At 38.3% G+C, this 20412-nt stretch overlaps 1 protein-coding gene and 1 long non-coding RNA gene across 3 annotated transcripts in view; one reads left to right on the plus strand and one right to left on the minus strand.

Moving 5' to 3' along the window:
• The window catches only part of SIDT1 (SID1 transmembrane family member 1), a 95545-nt gene that overhangs the window by 44936 nt on the left and 30197 nt on the right, over positions 1–20412 (minus strand). For both annotated transcript variants that reach the window (XM_077884434.1, XM_077884433.1), the window contains exons 3-9: positions 19296–19466; positions 10851–10896; positions 7537–7638; positions 6834–6917; positions 5028–5115; positions 3760–3831; positions 3253–3346 (exon numbers count right to left, since the gene is read on the minus strand). In XM_077884434.1, the coding sequence (XP_077740560.1) occupies positions 3253–3346; positions 3760–3831; positions 5028–5115; positions 6834–6917; positions 7537–7638; positions 10851–10896; positions 19296–19466 (657 nt within the window). The remainder of the gene's footprint in view (positions 1–3252; positions 3347–3759; positions 3832–5027; positions 5116–6833; positions 6918–7536; positions 7639–10850; positions 10897–19295; positions 19467–20412) is intronic.
• The window catches only part of LOC144305529 (uncharacterized), a 30772-nt gene that overhangs the window by 9556 nt on the left and 804 nt on the right, over positions 1–20412 (plus strand). The gene's annotated exons all lie outside the window — the stretch shown is intronic.

A 20412-nucleotide genomic window follows, 5' to 3' on the forward strand; every position in this document is an offset into this window, starting at 1 on the left:
CTGATCAGGACTGCCCTCCCTCACATGCCCTGACCACTCCAGACCCGTCTTAAGCATACCCAGTCTGCTTAAGAGGTAAGGCTCTAGAGCCATGCTGCCTGGAAATCTAGACAAATCTCAGCTTCCCCATTTACTGGCTATGAATTTTTGGTCAAATTGCTTCACATCCCTATGCCCCAATTTCCTTAACCATGAAGTGGTGATAATACTAATACTTGTTGTAGGGCATTAAATGAGATAACCTGGGACACCTAGGTGGCTCAGGGCATGATCCCGGAGTTCTGGGATTGAGTCCCACATCAGGCTCCCTGCATGGAGCCTGATTCTCCCTCTGCCTGTGTCTCTGACTCTCTGTGCGTCTCTCATGAATAAATAAATAAAATCTTAAAAAAAAAAAAGACATAACCTGCTCAGAGAGCTCAGCACAGTGCCTGTTAATGGTCAGCTATTATGATCTAGTAAATTAAGTGGGCCGATAATCAGATACTATTTATACTTTCCAGATATAATTGCCTATAACCTGGAGTTTTCGTTTTTAACTTTTATTAGAAAATAACGTCAGATTTACAGAGAAGTTGTAAAAATAAGAATAAAATATAGAACACCTATACACCCTTTATTTAGATTCACTTATTGTTAGCATGAAACCCCATTTGGTTTATCATTCTGCATGTGAATAATATATATGTGCATGTATATACACACATATACATGATACACATATACACACATGATATATACAATTTTTTAACCATTTGAAAGTAAGTTGCTTATGTCATGAACTTTTATTCGTAAGTATTTCCATTTTTTTAATTGAGCTACCCAGGTGCTCTTTTTTCCATTTTTTAAAAGTAAGTTCTATGCCCAGCATGAGGCTCAAACTCATGATCGATCCTGAGATCGAGTCACATGCTCTACTGACTGAGTCAGCCAGGTGCCCTAAATAATCTCCAAAGAATAAAGGTATTCTGATATTCTCTGACCTAACCGCAGTATCATTGTCAAATTCAGAAAATTTAACATCAATATGATACTCTTATCTAATCTGTCTGTATTACAATTTTGTTAATTGACCCAATAATGTCCTTTATAGGATATTCTTCTAGTAAATGATCCAATCTGAGACCAGATATTGCCTCTAGTTGCGTATATCTCTTTCATCTCCTTCAATCTGGAACATTTCCACGGCCTTCCTTTGTCTTTGAAGACACATTCCTTTTTTTAAAAAACTTTTTTTTGTAATTTTTTCAAGATTATTTATTTATTTATTCATGAGAGACAGAGAGAGAGAGGCAGAGACACAGGCAGAGGGAGAAGCAGGCTCCATGCAGGGAGCCTGATGTGGGACTCGATCCTGGGTCTCCAGGATCACACCCCAGGCTGCAGGTGGTGCTAAACCGCTGAGGCACCCAGGCTGCCCTGAAGACACATTCTAATAAAATGTTTGTCATTTTGAGTTAGTTCAATTTTTCCTCATGATTATTTTCAAAATATGCATATCTGGCTGGAATATTGCATACATGGTGTTGTGTCCTTAAAGTGTCCCACATGGAGGCACACAATATCAATCTTACCCTCACTCAGTTTAATTTTGATCACCCAGTTAATCCTATTCTGAGTTTCCATTGTATAACTACTATGTTTCCCTTACAACTCTAAAGAGACTTGTGGGGATACTCTTTATAGCAGTGTAGTACCTTGATTCTCATCAGATTTCCCTCTTAGTTTAGTATCCACTGCTGATTCTCAATCTCTCTCCTCTTTTTTTTTTTAAAGATTTTATTTATTTATTCATGAGAGACCCAGAGAGAGAGGCAGAGACACAGGCAGAGGGAGAAGCAGGCTCCCTGTAGGGAGCCCGGTGTGGGACTAGATCCCAGAATCCTGGGATCACGCCCTGAGCCTAAGGCAGATGCTCAACCACTGAGCCACCCAGCCATCCCTCCGCTGATGATTCTTAATTTGCCCTATGCAAAATGATGATTTGCCAATTCCAGCATGCCCTCCATATTTTCCAGTAAGTTTTTGGCATTCTGATGTAGGCAAGAGTGCTTCCTTACACTGTCAGCATGTGCTAATGGCTCCCTTCCCTAATGCATACCTCTTTTAGTGACTTTGGATTTATATATGGAGGTACTTAGGTCCTTCCTTCTTCCCTTTAACAATTTGGATTCATGAATTTCTATTTTTCTCAATGGTTTATAATTCATTATTCTTAATTATTTTGATGCTCAAATTGTGCCAGGTATGGCCAGCAGTGGTCCCATGGTTTTAAACTTCAGTTTCTCAACTGAAAAGCTTTGTAAAGGTCAAGGAAGAGAATTATTTTTTGAATCCTGGATCGGTCTGTATCACTGAGACAGCTGTATTACTGTGGTAGCCATGAAGTTTTTCCAGTGATGCTGTGAACTTGCCCAGCACTGTGAAAATTCTTTGCTGGCTTTGTTTTCTTTACATGTTCAAGACAGGGAAGAACATTTGTTTATTGTAGGCCTTCTGCCATTCTTTTATAGTCGTTTCACAGAGACCACAATAAAGTACAGAGTTCTCAGGGTTTGTGCCTACTCAGAGGTGCAAGGAGAAACTGGGGCTCTGTTTATTACAGGCTCAGAACTCTTGGGAAGGGAAATGGTCTTGGTTAAATTACAGTACAATCATTTCCTTTTTTTCTCCCAAGGGACATTTTCTTGGAAAATTGATGCTTCAGTAGTAAGAAAGCACCAGGTAATGCAGTATCAAAGCACATCACTTCTGCTATTTATTATACTTCAAGATTTATTTTAGATACTAATTTACTTGTTAATGGAATATTTAAAGCTGTTAATGTAATATTTAATACATTTTTCCATGTTAGGAAGAACTCATTTCCTAAATTCCATAGGATTTACAGCATTATCTGGTCCAAAAAATATCCGTGCTTTCTGTTGAGGTTTTATTGACTATGCACTTACTCTTTGCAGGACACTGATGTAAACACTACAGTTATACAATTTCTAGGAGGTAAATTATCATCTCATTTTGATAAGTAGGAGGGCACACTTATGTCCTTTATAGCATATTCTTAGCACAAAGTGCTATTATAGCATATAGCTTAGCATAAAGCTATATATTTATAGCATAAAATGCCAAGGGCACACAGTTGGTGGTTGAGGTAGAGTTGAATCCAGTCAATATGGCTTTAAAGCCTAATGCTCTAATCCCTATGTAGAGAAAGGCAATGGGAGTTAACATTTTTTCATACTCTTGACCTACCTGATATAATGAACAAACGCAACAAGCAGGCATCCCAAGTAGAAGGAGAAGAAGATGAGGGAACTGAGAAGGATGGATTTTACATAAACAGATCCTGAGGGAAGAGAAACAACTTTGGTCAGGGTATCCTCAGAAGAAAAGAGGATTATGTTTGGGACAGGACAGCTTCAAGGACCCATCTCCATCACACACATTCTAAAGTCCTAATATATTTCCATTCAAAGTAGCAAAGCTGTCACCCAGCCATTATCCACAAATGGCCACCTTTCACAGTCAGGAGTTCCCAATGGAAGCTAGGAAGGGACTTCCCATATACAACTTCACAACTGAGTTCCCTCTCTTTCTGGAAGAGATTTAACAAAACACTTTGATTCTATCTTCTATCTCTAGGGTATATGTCAGTTTTCTTATGATGTTTCTCTGGAAGGATGACATTAGCATTGATGTATATGACTGACTTCCTGATGCAGGAATCTTTCTCCACCGAATTGTAGTGCCAATACTGACCTTTAATGGAAGGAACAATGGTCACTTTAAGGTTCTTTGTTCGTTGTAAATTCCAAGTTTGGTTCTCCTTTCCTGGTAAGAAAAAAAAAAAAAAAGAACAAGGCATAATAGATCAGATACTTTGTTCTTGGCCTCTTATTTGAGGCCACAGTTGTTCAAAAACTGTCCACAATTAGCTCTGGTTGTTGAATTTTCTTGTAGCAAGAACTACAGGAAAATTTAACTCCCAAAGCCACAAATCTAATACCCCTTTTGGCTAAACTTTCAATTTGGTCTCTGCTTGGGTGCCTTTGGTAGTATTGAAGCAGTGAGACTGCAGCCTCCTTTCTTGAGTGAAGAAGGCTTGACTCATCCTTTGCTATCCATGTGGCTCAATATGCCACAGACATCTGAAGAAAACAGCTAGAAAAATAAAAGCTGTCTCATCTCTTAGTTTGCATTATCTCAGCCAGTGAAAATTTGTTTTTTGTTATATAGTCATAGAAGGATTTGTAGTTTACCAAAGAACAATGCATACTGGCAAAACTCCAGACTATATATTTAAGAAATTTAAGAATACATAAGCAAAAATTCCACCTACCTGGAAAGAGAACCATGTTATACTCAATAGTAAACACCCTCTGTGTTGATCACATGTGGCTTATTAGCTGCTGGGGGTCTATGTTTTCAATCAACAGCCTATTTTATTCCATTCCCACGGTAGTTCTTGGGTAGTTACCCATAACCATTTGTACTATCCTCAAGAGCTCACACACAATTCCTTGTCATTGGATAAATTGTCCCACTTTGTTTTCTTACCATCTTGCCAGGTATAATTTTGGCGACTGAAATTGAGAACTCTGAATTTTCCTTGTACATCTTTGTGGAAATGATGACTACTGATAAATACAGTAGCTCCGTTACTGCTGGCTACCAAACCCATCTTAGAAAGTGGACCTTGATATGCTGCATAAAATCATTATTTCATAATAGCAAATAATGTGTTGAGTAAAAGGCCAACTGAGTGAATATAAGTCGCACAGTCTGAGGGAGCACAAGACTGAAAAGATGTGCTAAGTGATGCTACACTAAGTGACATTTTGTAGTATCAACAATAGCTTTAGATTTTTCATCTTCTCTCTTACTTTTTTCACATATCTCTCAGACTCCTGATGACCTTCAGTGAGAACCGGAGATAAGAGTTGGGGGCCCCTGTGAGGTTTTGGCTTTCCTTCTATTCCATTTCATTAAGTTTTTCTAAGTGACAAGCATTCCTCACTATCTCTTACCCTGGATAAAGAAAGATCCTCCACAGGCATAATCTTCAGGCTTTATCACAAATACCACGAAGAACTGCTCGCCTGGAAAATCCTTCTTCTGCATAAGACATAACAACATGTGATGTAGCAAGAAAGGATAGCAAAAGGGGAGTACAACCATGGTGGTGGGTATGGGAGCAGTAAGAGAGGAAGGAGAACGTTCACCCCTGTCCCCTAAGTTCTTAGAAAGAATTTTCAGATAACCATGATCTACTTCAGATTTTATCCACAATAAAATAATTATTACATACAAAAATTCAAGTAAATAGATACCTTATTCTAATTTCAATCTATCTTGTGTCCACTTAGGTGATTAGAACTGTAATAGGTCCCATATAAAAAATATGTCAACAGCCTATGTTTAATAATTAATATTTGTATATTATAATTTTAAAATTAGCATACCTTAGAGTATTTTAGGTTCACTATATTGAGTTTTTATTATTTAAAAATCCAATGATAGGGGTACTTGGGTGGCTTAGTTAGTTAAGTGTCTGTCTTCGACTCAGGTCATGATCTCAGGGTCCTGGGATGAAGTCTGCTTCTTCCTCTCCACGTCCCCCTCCTCCCCACTGCTCATTCTCACTCTCTCTATCTCTCCCAAATAAATAAAATCTTTAAAAGATAAAAAATAAGACCGTCTAATGATAAATGACTTTCCAAAAGTCACACAGTCACAATTGATTAAATAATGTAGGTTAGGGATGCAAGGATTTAAGTGAGGAGACCTGAGGTACAGTCCTGGCTTTAACTTTCTCTAAACGTGCTTCTCTGTGTCCCAGACTCCTTATTCATGAGTGAACAAGAACAGATATTTGGCATATCAAAACTGAGGCACTAGGAAATTAAAGCCTAATAGAACTTACTACATTTGATAGCTAAATTATAATTAACCTTTCTTCATTCTTTGTTGCTCAGTAAACAGTATCACCTTACTCTGGAGAATAGACTAAGTTGTAGGTAACTAAAGTAAATACCACCCTAAAGGTGGTAAAGGCAGGGACAGAATCTCTTTGAAAATTTACTGACAGGATATACATTCATTTTTTGCCATAAAATTGCTATTGAAATAATTTAATTACAAATGACAAAAGGGCAAACCCCTATGCACATGTGGTCCATATTCCTTTGAACCTTTCCATTCTGGACAGAATGGAAGTCCTCTTTGGGTTACTGTTATAGGTATACAGAACATTAGAATATGTTCAGTTCTTTTAAATAAATCAAACTTTACACTAAATTGTCATCTCCCAATGAGTAGATTGGCATCTTAGCAATCTGTCAGATATATGTGCCATCACATCATGGGTCCCCAAGACTTCTGAAGGGGTATGGGGTACTTGGCAGAGGAGCATTGTCTACCACGGCCTGTGCTTTGATTTCAGGAGTAGCAATCTTTATTTTATTTATATATATATATATATATATATATATATATATATATATATATATAATTTATTTATTTGAGAAGAGAAAGCATGAGTGGAGGGTAGAGAGGGGTAGATGAAGAGGGAGAAGCAGACCCCTTGCTGGGCAGGGAACCTAACTCAGGGCTTGATAACAGAACCCCAAGATCATGACCTGAACAAAGGGCATATGCTTAACTGACCAAGGCACCCAGGTACCCCACAATCTTTGTTCTAAAATCAATCATAAAAGAGAGAGATCCAAGGCACACAGTGGACGATGATACCTTCTGGATGCTGGTCAACAGGTAACCTGACTATGAACTGTGTATTGTCATTGACAATAGTGACCACAGAATAGATGTCTCACCTGTAGTGTGATGGCAGCTTTCTTGGTCATGGACTGATAGACACCATTAAATTCCACATTGTGGTCGAGGTCATACACTGGGCACTGTAACGTGCATGAGGGATAAAAAAGGAAAGCATCACTAAAGCCATATTACACACACCACCATTCCACCTGGATCATGGAGCGAGAAGTTTCTTACTCAGCCAGAAACCATGAAAAGTTTTCTTCAAGAAAAGCCATGAAGCATTCCTTCTAAAACTTGGTGCTTTGTCTTCTAAATCTTCTAAAGTGCCTTCTAAAGATCACTTTATATCAAAGAGAACTGAAGATTGTCTCAAAGTATATAACACCTTTCCCATTTTTTATTAACACATGAGACAGAAAGGGCCTAATATTACAATAAAAAATTTAAAGCATAGAATAAACAGTAGGTTTCTATGTTTCTTGTGCAGCCCACAATTTGGTCTTCCATATTCTTTGTCATGATCCTCCCTTCTTTCCTTTGTTTATTTTGGTGAGGAGTCAACTATTCTCTATCTCCCCAAATCAGTATCTCCAAACAGATAACCCACTTGTGTGCACAAGATATTGTTTTTATTATTTAGCAGTTTTGCAGGAGATACAGAGTAAGAGGATGAGATAGTCCCCACCCTGCTCTTTCATTTATCCTGGGACAATATAATGCTCCATATTGAAAGGTCGACAAGTTATTAAGACTCACCATGATATTCTGGACTGAGACAACAGAACACGGATAAGCCATTTCAGACCCTACTTTAATAATAACCGAATCCACATCATCAGGAAACTTGTATAGAAAATACTGAGAATAAGAGAAAGAAAGAAAAGATTTGTTAATATTAAGAAATCTTTATAGTTGTGAATTCAAACTGGTTTTACATGAATAGGATTGTTTCCTCTAATATTAGGCACAAAGTTCAGATTACATCTCCATTAAATCAGTCAGCCCCTCATCTCACATATATTGAGCCCTGTGTGCAGGGCTCCGGGTTCTGTGCCAGATAATAAGCATACAGCGGTGAATAAAACAAGGTAGGCATTTCACAATGTCATTTCATTTGCTAGCATTTCTTTCTCAACTATACTTTCCTGCACTTCATTCCAGTTTCTGTTTAAGGAGATCCTTCCAATCCTTTGAACTACGGATATTCAAGATGTAACATGAGACATTTACTTCGATGTGGTCATTTTGAAATAGGAAGCTCCACTTTGAAAAGCAGATAAGCCTGTTCTTCAAGATTCTTAACCACCTTCCTATAGGCAAAGAATTATCACTGGACCTACCTGGCCCACAGACTTCTTGCTAAAGAATCTCTTTCCTGGTTGGAATATAGCGAGACAATATTTTCATTCAAAGATCAAGATCAAGCACTACTTCTAGCTCCCTGAAATATATTCACAATTTTGAACAGGCTGAGATATCTTTAAAATTATTTCTCAGGTATCATCAGAATCAGGAAGCATTTATAATAGAAAGAAGTTAAACCATTTACCTAGATTAGATTATGAAATCTACTGTTTATTAACCCTGAGTTTGAAATATGTTGCTAACAAATGAAGAAAGGAGACTCTTGTCCAATAATTATAAATGTGGTAACTGGTTGAGAAGCTTGACATCAAGATTTTGAGGACACTAATCAAAACAAGCTCAACATCCTAGAACTTTAATACATATGTCAGTTTAAAGGAGACGCAAAACCTGTTAAAACCTAATTTTGTATTCTAACATCCTTTTTATTAACCTTATACCGAGAACCAGAGCAATAAAAATAGAGTGTTTTTCAATAATCCAAAGCCTTCTGATTGGGGTAAAAAATAACCTCAAGATTAAAAAGTGTCATTAACGCTGCTGTTTGGAAGTCTGTTCATGCCTTGTAACAGATGGCAACACTCCCAAGAGCCCACTTCGTTTTGACCTTTCATTTTGAAGCTTGATTCAAATACATATAACACAGGGTTCTTCCAAGGGTAAATGCTCTGGAATTCTCAAGAGGTATTTGGTTCTTAGGGAACCCAAATAAATGTTTTTGATCCTTGCCCGGATAATCTACTTTTATCAAAAAGAAGCAAATGACAAGTACCTAAAGCAATGGCTGGAATTTAGGCCAGAAATCACCATCTTGAGTCCTCATTACCTACCTGTAACCTGCTTCTGTAACCTGCTTCTATCTGATAATCAAGGTTCTGTGAGAATGTATAATAGTTTGGGTGAGTTTATATAATTAGAAAATGTTTCCTACAGTTGAAAAGGATATAAAATTTAGGCCAAAAAATGGGTACAGTTAATAGTAAGGTCAAACTTTCATAGATATCAAAAAATTTCTGTTTTATTATTTTTTCTAAGGATGCTTTACTTTAGTTTGAGATTTATATACAAACTGCTTAGATTTTCACATTTACATACCTTTTTAAAAATAAAAGGGAGCCGTAACATATAATCATCACTGATTTTCAACAAACTGAAAGTGCACTTCAGCATTCAGTTCATTACTATATTTAGCATAGCACTATAGAGTACTATTAGACTAGACTGTAGTTGAGGTGTAAGTTTTTCCCTCCCTTTTTAGATATCTCCTTTTGCACCTAGCCACTAGTGTTTTCAAATATTTCTTTTCTTTAATTTAAAATTAGCATATAGTGTATTATTAGTTTCAGAGATAGGGTTTAGCAATTCATCAGTTACATGTAAAACTCGGTGCTCATTCCATCATGTGCCTTCCTTAATGTTCATCACCCAGTTACCCCATTCCCCCACCTACCTCCTCTCCATCAACCCTCAGTTTGTTTCCTAGAGTTAAGCGTCTCTTATGGTTTTATCTCCCTCTCTGATTTCAAATATTTCATGAATGAAGTGGCCAATAAATGTTGAGGGCAATAGATTGTGGCCCTGTAGTCCTCTTTTGTCACTGGATGGCAGTATGTATACACTGTGGAGGCTTTCACCGATGGGAAATTTAGCTCTCAAAAGATGTGTGGGAGTTGGCTCATACAGGTATGGAGAGCTGATTGCTCACGTCTCTTCCCAACTCTGTATTCAAGGACATCATGTTGGCAGCTTAGGATTGGCCATATTAGAGGTATGTTCACCACAGAAATGGGAAAATACTACAAATCAGGAGTTTCTCTCCGGGAACTGGTTGTTAAGTATTTACCAGCACATAAATGCTTGTAATAGGTTTACAACAGTATCCATATATTATGTTAATCCCAGTTTTAGCATATCCAAAACAAAAATTAAGTAGCCATTTATGATCTAACCTGTATTACAGCCTGCAGAAGATTTACAAAAAATATCAAGACATTAAACAAATCTGTTATAAACTTGCTATTGCATACACTTTACTCTTTCAGAAGCTATGAAGGAAAAAAGGAAAGTAGCTCAAAGTGTCAACAGAAAAGCAACTTAAAGTTTTCAAATATTTATTCTGTTTATGATTTGGTTTAGTAGAGAGCACAGCACAGATATCTAATTCTTCTCATGTCAGCATTCCTGTTCTCTCTTTATGACAAGAGTAACTAATTTATTCTATCCATTACACTGCAGAAATTAATATCTGTTATTTCTAGGTCAATTAATTATTTGTGTACCTGTTTTGTGTTTGGCCTTCCACTCCCTGCCACCCCCTCCCCTGCCCCCTGCAGCACCCATTTCTATTATAAGGTCCATGAAGGTGGAAGTTGCATCTTTTTCTTCTTCACCTCATACGTCCAGCACCTACCACAGTCTAACACTGTCTTTGGTGCATAACAAACACACAATTTGCTAAAAATTGAGTCAAGGAACATCTTCCAAAAAATGTCATGCCTCCCATTTTGCACCAATTAAGGTGATGAGATTAAATGTTGTGTCTAAAATCCCAGTAATAATATGAATAACATGCCAAAAATACAAATATATCTCAAGTTGTGAAAAGTCAACGGTAACACCATGTTCTGACTCTACCTACTACCATGGCTTTTTTGGGTGCATTGTCAACAGGTAGAATCATGATAACCTTGAAAATTTTCGCTTACCTGAGGTTGAGAGGGGCTGGCAGTGAAGTGAAAGGCAACATTTGTCCTGAGAAACATAAGTGGGAGAAAGGAAAGGGGGGAAAGTGAGAGAAAAGCTAAGTTAGTAACCAAAATCTATAATCTATCTATCTATCTATCTATCTATCTATCTATCTATCTATCTATTTATATTTTTAAAACTTTTATTTTATTATTTTTTATTTGAGAGAGAGGGAGAGTACAGAGGGAGAGGGAAAAGCAGACTTCCTGCCAAGCAGAGAGTGCAACATGGGGCTTGATCCCCGGACCCTGAGATCATGACCTGAGCTGAAGGCAGACACTTAGCCAACTGAGCCACCCTGGTGCCCTGCAAAAATTATTTGTGTAAAAGAAAATCATCCTACAGTAGATGCAAGGAAACCCTTACCTTTTGTGAAAAGAGTTCTAGTCCCATCAAACTGACAAAGTAGACTGAGGACTTGGTTTCAACTCTCAAGAATGATCAAATTGGGGAGGGGTTCAATTTTAGGTCTTTATATACCCATCAAGTTGTACCTATAAAAGTAATTACTTTGTTTACTTTTGTAGACACTTTTGCCTTTGGATTCTCTTAAGGTTTTATAATCAAGCACAGGGTTTGGGTGTCAGAATGGGCTAAAAGAGAGAGGAAAAGAAGGCTTGAGATCCTTCTGGATAACGTAGGTGACACTTCAGAATACTTTGGATGTATCTATGGCAAAAGATCATTATTTTAAATGTGGTGAATGCATAATCACCATGGGAGGGGCCCTAGGGTTAGAAGCATACACTTCCTGCTCCCAAGCACTTCTCCAATTGCCTGGCACACTGGCTAATATTCCTGTCCAAGACTTCTTCCTCTTCTGTTTACACATTGCCTTCTAAGGCCATCCTCCTTTAAAATGCAAATACCACCAAAAGAATATAATGTAGTTGTTTTCTCTCCAGTTAGTAATTTACTGTGAACTATTTTATTAGATATGTTCATTCTTCTGTGGAAGACAGCAACAATCCAGCACTGAGGACAGGAGTGTGGGAAGCATGTACTTGCAGCAGAGAGTGCTGGCTGCCATGAACATATGTAGAACAGGTTAAAGAAGCCAGAAAACACAAAGACAAATTGGTCTTCTCCAGAGTTTTGTAAGGGCTGCTTTTGGGCTTTTGCTTTTTCTGGCTCCTGCCTCATCTTTGGCTGTGAAGGTCACTCACTCAAGCCCACTGCACTCTCCGTGCTGGCACCTGGGGGATTGCATGTCCCCACCCCTCCAGGGTGGCCTGCATTGCAGGGAACCCAAAACTGAACTTCTCCTGGGGCTCCTTCCCAGCTTCATCCCTTGGTGCTCTCTAAAGAGTCTTTCACTCTGCTGCTAATTTTCCTTTTATAAAAGTTAAAACCGTTTTAAAAACTTTATTAAAGATTCCTTTATAAAGGACATGTCAAAACATTTAACAAGAAGTTTATAATTGGAGGCGTTGTTTAGAAGTCATAAAACTTAAGCACTATTTCTAAATTTAATGACCAGCAATTTTAAGCTGTTGGCAGACGGGGCTCAGAATTTAGCAATGGGGGCAAGTTTGATGTGTCTACTCCCAACAGAAGTTGTCAGCGTCAAGGACTGTTTCTGTCGAAGCGCAGTTGAAAACTTGTGGCCCTACGTCAGCTAAAGAAGCCAAAGTCAATGTCAAACCCAGTTGTGTGTTTGTTCCTGAGATTCCACGGCCAGGGTCAGGACCCGGCGCTGTGCGTGGCTGGACAGCACCCTGTCAGCAGTGTGGTGTCATCTACTGTTACCAGGGCAACACGGGGCCTTCAACTCTGTTCCTTGCCAGGTCAAGGGAAAGAAAAAGACACAGATCTTCTTGGCTAGCAACAGACAGCATGAGATTTCCAGATGCAACCAGTTTTCTTTGGCCAGAAATTTCTTTCTATACTCCCCTATAATTTGAATTCCAGTTGTAACACTGAATGTATGGGCATCAATATGATTTTTTTCCCTTGTTCTTTGCATTTTCTTTACCAGTATAATACATACAAGCTTCAAAAACATTATTTTCTTTAAGACTATCACATTTAAGTCCTTTCTTTGTCATAGAGCCAACAGGGTATGCAAAATAAACATGGTGTCTGTTGCCGATGAAACATTTTGCTTCCTTCCCCATGGGCCCTGACGCAGGTTGGGGAAGGTTTATCTTGCCAACCGTCCTTAACAGTGTTGTTAACCAACAGGACAAAGCTAACTGAGACTCCCACACACCTTTAGAGAAAAAAAGTATAAATTTTTCAATCCATTTGTTTAAAAAGATTAAGCACAGGAAACAAATGTTTATTCGATAAATAAGAAAAACTCAAAGCTGATATTATTCTCTTGCTCTGCTTAGTTTGTGGGACGGGGGAAGAGAAAAGGACCTGATGGTGTCCAGAGAGGTGAGTGTGCAGATAAGGGAGACAGGAGAAGAAGAAGAGGAAAGAGGAGAAATCCATATGGGAGAGTCATAAAACAGAAGGAAAAGAAAGGGGGGTGGGTAGAGAGGGTGGGTGGGAAAAGAGGCAGAGACAAGAGCAAAGCGGTTTTTTGGGGTGAGTACTGGAAAATACTGTGAGATTCTCAGCATCTTCTTTATCCTGTGATAGCCAGGCCCTGGCACAGAGCCCAGTGTGTGTTCAAAACCCCCACTTTGTTTGTTGAAGGAAATTATGCCCTATTATTCACTTGGACTATGGACTTCGGAATATCATTCCCTGTTATCTCCTTACTGCCATCTGTTATGAACTCCCTTCGCTCACCCCAACCCTTCCAGCAACCCTCTGGCTGTGAATAACCTTCCACCTCATCGCTCTGGTTTAAGTATAAACCCTGCATGCATGTGCTACCTCCTATCCTTTCTCTCCTTCTCTGGGACTCTGCTTCTATAAAATCCAACAGTCCTAGAAATTCTATACGGCCTTGGCTTATAAATATGCTCTCATCTCAACCATTTTCAAAATAAATAACAAACAAAAACACCCCGACAAAATGCCTCCCTTTTTCCTGTATTTCGCTCCTTCGGTGTCATTCTACCTCCTCCCTCTCCTTCACAACCCAGCTTCTTAAAAGACTATTCTCCTTCATCCCTCCTTCATCCTTTCCTCTTCCCACTGCTGTCAGGATTATTTCCCCACCATCCCCCTCAGGTTGCCTTTGCTAAAAGGTAAGAGTCACCTCCTAATTGCTAAACCCAGCGACTTCACTCTTAACTTTACCTCTCTGTGACGCTTGACCCTGACGACCACTCCCTCTATCTCAAAACTCTTTCCTTCCTTGGGCTCTGGAACACCTGCTTTCCTGGGTTTTCTCTTACACATCTGCTGTGCCTACTCAGCTTCTTTTCATGGCTCCTATTTCTCAGACCATCCCTTACATAAGAATGTTACCCTATTCTTGACCTTCTCATTTTCCTTAGCCACATATTATATATAATATATATATATAACTATTCAATTGCCATAAAAATCCCATATATATTCAGTTGCACAAAAAATATCAGTGAATCTCAAGCACCTGGGTGGCTCTGTCAATTAAGGGTCTGCCTTTGGCTCAGGTCATGGTCTCAGGGTCCTGGGATCAAACCTGGCATCAGGCTCCCCATCCCCCTCTCAAATAAATATCTAATTTTTCCACCTCCAGTCTTGTCCCCTTCAAACCCTCCACACAACTATTACAACTTAGACAACTACTAGGTTTCTTTTTAAAAAAATATTTTATTTATTTATTCATGAGAGAGGCAGAGACATAGGCAGAGGGAGAAGCAGGCTCCATGCAGGGAGCCCGACGTGGGACTCAATACCCGGGCCTCGGGATCATGCCCTGAGCCAAAGACAGATGCTCAATCACTGAGCCACCTAGGTGCCCCAACTACCTAAGTTTCTTAACACCTTTTCCAAGCTCCCCTGACCCCATGATTAGGTGCCTGCCTGCCCCTATAGCGAGGGGCTCTTCCCTGCCTGCAGCTTCACACTCTGCAACACAGAATGCTAGGGCACTGGAATTGGGGAAAGTAAGTGGTGGCAAAGCTATGTGTGTGTGGAGGTGGGTGAGGGATAGTTAGATGGCAGGGAGTAATGTTTTAAGTCAGAATTTTATTTTTAAGACTTGATTGAAATAAATAAATGCTTTATGGAATTGAGAAACATATTTAGGGCAACATAAAAATTCGGAGGACAGTTTTAAACACAAAGTAGAAATAGCATATTATAGTGGGAAGAGCTCAGAACTGGGAGTTAGGAGTAGAATGATTTTACCCTGATTTTACCCTTTCCTAGCTGTGTGTCTAGATAAGTCACTTAACCTTCCTGGACATCAGTTTGCTCATCAGTACAAATGAGGTCAGTGGATTCAATTTCCAAAGTTCCTTTCATTCTTAAAATTTACAATTCTAGAAAAAAAAAGTCCTGAAACATGTTTTCATATACCTTCTATCTGCCACTCAAACGCATACAACAGAAACTGCCATGTTAGGACTTTTGAGTTGATTTTTCAGCATTTCTCTCAATCTGTAGACTTCAGATCTCACCACAATCCCTAGATCCTGCCTGTTACCATCATCCTCCAGATTTCTGAGTAGCCAATCCGGAGCCAAGGTGGAAGAGATGCATATATATTTCAGTTACCAGCTCTTCTCAGACTTATCTTATTCTCATAAAAGTCCTAGTAACTGTGTGCATTTTGAAATGCTCTGAATGCCTGGTTGCTGAGGTCAGGTCACATTATTCGAGGTGGAAACAGAAGACAATGTGAGGGAATAGATTTGCAGTTCCACCAGCATGCATGTCATTCATTAACACTTGCACAGAGTTGTGACCTTATGATTTCAGTTTCACAGAATTCAGTTCTCCAAAGGGTCTAATTAGCCTCACAGGAAAACCAGCCCTAGAATTCAAGTTAAACTGCTACCAGGTGACAGTGACAGGTCAAAGACACAGAGACCAATCAGTAAATATGAGGCTTCTCCAAAGTTCAAACTGTACTCTTCAAGTAATGTACTTCCACCTCCTTCAAATATATATGAGTTCCCATATTGTTTAATATCATAAAGTATTAAAGTATTAAATAAAGATTTATTTAAATAAATAAAGTATTAAAATAATTAAATGTAAGCACCATATTTAGAAATTGCTTAGAGGTAGTGGTTCTCAACTCTGGCTACACATTAGAATCACTTGGAAAACTCTAAAAATGTATATTCTAATGTTCAAACCTCCCTTCTAAAACTCTCACTTAATTGATAAGGGTAGATTTTTTTTCTACCAGAGAAACTTTTTCTGCCTTTTCCCCACCCAGGGATGAGAGTGAGGTTTTTTTTTGTTTTGTTTTGTTTTTTTTTTTTGTTTTTTGCATTTCAAATTATCATGTTACTTTTTTTCTAAGCCAAAATTAATGGAGAGACTTGGATAAAATGCTGTGACTACTTCTCCATCCTTCTAGCCATTCATTCACCTGTCTGTCCATCCACCTCTTAGGTACATATTGCAAGAGCTGCAGAGAAGACCAAGATAAATATCTGATTCCTATTAGCAACTCCACTGGCTATAGACCCCTTTAAAAACTGCCTTAGAAAATGTAAGGTGAGCTTTACAATAGAACAAAACATTCTGATCAGAAAAACAAGCTGCAAAAGTAATATATACTATTTTAAAATATTATGATTTATTTTTTTTAAAGATTCTTTTTTTAAAATTTTTTTTAATTATTTATTTATTTATGATAGTCACAGAGAGAGAGAGAGAGAGAGAGGCAGAGACACAGGCAGAGGGAGAAGCAGGCTCCATGCACCGGGAGCCTGATGTGGGATTCGATCCTGGGTCTCCAGGATCGCGCCCTGGGCCAAAGGCAGGCGCCAAACCGCTGCGCCACCCAGGGATCCCCAAAATATTATGATTTAAAAAATTAACCTTCCTATTGAAGTGTAACAAACATACAGAAAAAAACCACAAGTATAAGTATATATCTGAATGAATTCTCACCAGGTAAACAGTAATACACTCTCCAAAGTCACCACTGTCCTGACTTGTCACATTACAGAATAGTTTTGCCTATTTTTAAACCTCATATGAATGGAATCAAATACTATGTATTCCTTTTGTCTGGCTTCTTTTGCTTGAAAATGTGTTTGTGAGATTTGCCCATGTTGCCAGCTATTGTAATAGTTTGTTCCGTTTTACTGTTGTGTAGTATTCCATCAGATGAATAAGACAATTATATATCTAGAAGTTGGATTTATAATAAGTAGCAGTGAGATTACATTGGTGGGTCTTTTCAAATGATAGAAATTGGTAGGTGTAGTGAAATCTCTCATCATAGTTTTGCATTTCTAATAGCTAGTTAAGATTGCGTTTGGGGACCATTTTGGATACCTTCTTTGGTAAAGCGTCTGTTCAAATCTCTTTCCAATTTTTTTCCAATGGGCTTGCCTTATTTTTAAAAAGCAGTTATAAAAATTATACTAGTCATTTCAAATAACTGATTTGTGTTTTGTTTGATTTTTGTCCATTGTTGATTTATTCTCTATTTCATTGTTTTATGCTTTTATTTAATTATTTCCTTTTACTTTCTAACTTCTTGAAATGGCACTTACCACATTGATTTCCAGCCATTCTTTTCTAACATACACATTTGAAACTATGCATTTTCCTCTAATCAGTGCTTAGTTGCATCCCAGAAGTTCAGATATGTTGTATTCTCATTATCATTTGTTCAGAATATTTTCTTTACTCATATGTTACTTAGAAGTAGACTACTCAATTTCCAAACATTTGGGGATTTCATAGACATCATTTGTATTTGATTTCTGTCTCAATTCCATATACAGGATTTTAGTTAAGTTTATCAAGATATATATTAAACCTTGGCAATTTTGTTAAATGTTGCATGTGCATTTGAAAAGGTTAGGCATTCTGTCATTTTGAGATACAGTTTCCTAAATACATTAATTGGTTCAAGTTTGTTGATCATGTTCATCTGCTTTTTATATCCTAAAAGGCCAGATAGTAAATAGTTTAGGCTTATAGGCCATAATGTCTCCATACTCACCTTTGCCATTGTAGTAGGCAATGAATGGGCTGTGCTCCTATAAAACTCTAGTTATAAAACCCAGTTGCCAGTCTGTGGGCCATAGTTCACCAATGCCTGTTCTATCTCATATATACATATTCTATCTAATATTAGATAGATATTATATATATACACACATATACATATATATTCCTTGGGTAAATATGAACATCGATTCCCTTTCGGGACTCTTCACTCTTTATTCCAAAGTTTTAGTGAGAAGTCTAGGTCACAGGATTGTTTTCTCAATTTTTGCTCCTGGATCTCCTCATTTTTTCCTCAGAAAACCTATTTGTTCCAGTGAAGCTGAGTCTGGACCTATGGGCACAGAGATTTGGGCACACAAACTTGTGCACACCTGGGTGCCAGTCTCCATTCTCAGCGGTATCGAGACACAGGGGTGCCAAGATTATTGCCTTGGCAATAGGAAGGGTGGGTGATAATGGGGACAGTAGCCAAGTCTTTTAGTCAATGGCTTGTCTTTTTGTTCTCTTAATGATACATTTTGATGAGTGCAAATACTAATTTTAATAAACCAATTTAATGATATTTTCTTTTAAAATTTATTTAAAACACTGAGAGAGGAGGAAGTGGTCTGAACCCTTGAGAAGCCTTGATCTTAAGAGAGAATGGGGCAGAAAGTCCCTGAATTTAATGGTCTTATTAAGGAATGACTTTTCTGTTTAAATTTTTGCACAGATTTATACAATATTTTACAAAAGTAACCTCTGGAAAAGAACAGATCCCTTGGAGACTACTCTTCCAACTGAATTTATTCTATGTATGTCTAATACGAACAATTTGAGATGGTGTATCCCAATTGATTTTGTTTCAAAGGGTGGTAACACAAGAAGGAAGAAATAGTCATTGGTTTTCGCACAAAGGAAAAAAAACCACAGAACACTACTTTTTATCTGTATACATTCCTAACATGGGAGGAGAAAACTGGAATAGCAGTAAGGACAAGAAAAATAGGTTAAGGGCTTCCTCAGAAGAAAAAGAAAACTTCCTTCAGGAGAGTGGTACTCATGCATGCATAATATAAAAGTAACCAGTCACCAGAGCCTCTCCCTTGGACTACAAACAGGCAGGGTCCTCACAAAGACCTCTGAGAATAGCACACCTCTGAGGTTAGGCACTGTTCCCCTCTGCACCAGTCTCTATTGCTTCCCTATTGCATGGATTGCATCCTGATGCCCAGCTATGAGCAGGAGAGTTCAGAAGGTGGTAAGACAATATGCCAAGTGGCCAATTTCCTTCTTGAGTGCTGACTTGGAAGAAGGGAAACTGGATTGAACATGCCCAAGCACAGCAACAGCAGACAGATGAATAGAGAAAGGCCCCCATAAGTCCTGCTTACTGTAGCTGGAAGTGCTTGACCTTGGTAACCAGCAGTTTGTACTGGGCACCCAGTGGTGCCATGGATGCTACATCCACAAATATCAGTTGCTCCAGAGGTCCTGTTTCATTGGTTGCTTCTGAGGGACACAAAGTACGGCTTACTTCCTGGTAGTTGTAACTTCTCTGGTATCTGTAGCAGCCAATGAAGGAAAAACAAGAAAACAAGAGAGAGACTCAGTGAACAAGCAAGGAAAAAAGCCGATCTTATTTCATTTCTCTCCAAATTTATTTTCAAGTCCTTGTGTTTTAAATTTCAGACTGGACCTTCTGATAGTGATTTAGTCTTTGGCATAGACTTGCATGATGTAATAACAGGGACTCGAGGACTCTTTAGTGCTGACCGGTTCACTTTGATTGTGTCTACATTATATTAAACCATCTTCCTAATTCAATGAGGAAAAAAATACCAAAATTTGAAGGGGAAACTGTCCTGATAAAACAACCAGTTGATTTCATATTTCCACTCTTTGAGTTTTTGCTAAATGGAACATTAAAAAAAAAAAAAGAAAAGAAACAGAGCCCAAGTCAAGACTATGAGAGTTACTATTTTCAATCCTTAAATTACTCAGCCACTAAAAATGATTTAACACCCTGATATGTATCTATGTCTGAATGCATCCTGGTTTTTTTCTTATCTTATACAGTTTCCCCTGCAAAACTATAAACTTCATGAGGGCATGAGGGCATGTTTTCCTTTTCTCCCACTGTTGTATCCCTAGTTTCTAGCACTTTGTAGTACTTAATAAATTCTATAGAATGAAGAATGCTTACTCTCTGGGCATTTTGAAGACTGGAAGAAGGGTTACTCATATACATTGACTGCTGAACCTAGCCCTGTACTCAGCGGATGATCCACTAACCAAGAGCTATGGAATATTCTGGATGGAATTAAAATGCTAAAAGTTCTTCCATGTGCTACACATCTAGGTAGAGTGCTTATCTGAATTCAAGAGTCAGGGTGCCTGGTTGGCTTAGTTTGTTAAGCATCTGACTCTTGATCTCAGCTCAGGTCTTGGTGTAAGGGTTGTGAGTTCAAGCCCCATATTGGGCTTTATGCCCTGTGTACTTAGAAAACA

Source organism: Canis aureus, chromosome 35 (genome assembly GCF_053574225.1).
Source record: "Canis aureus isolate CA01 chromosome 35, VMU_Caureus_v.1.0, whole genome shotgun sequence".
Taxonomy (NCBI): Eukaryota; Metazoa; Chordata; class Mammalia; order Carnivora; family Canidae; genus Canis; species Canis aureus.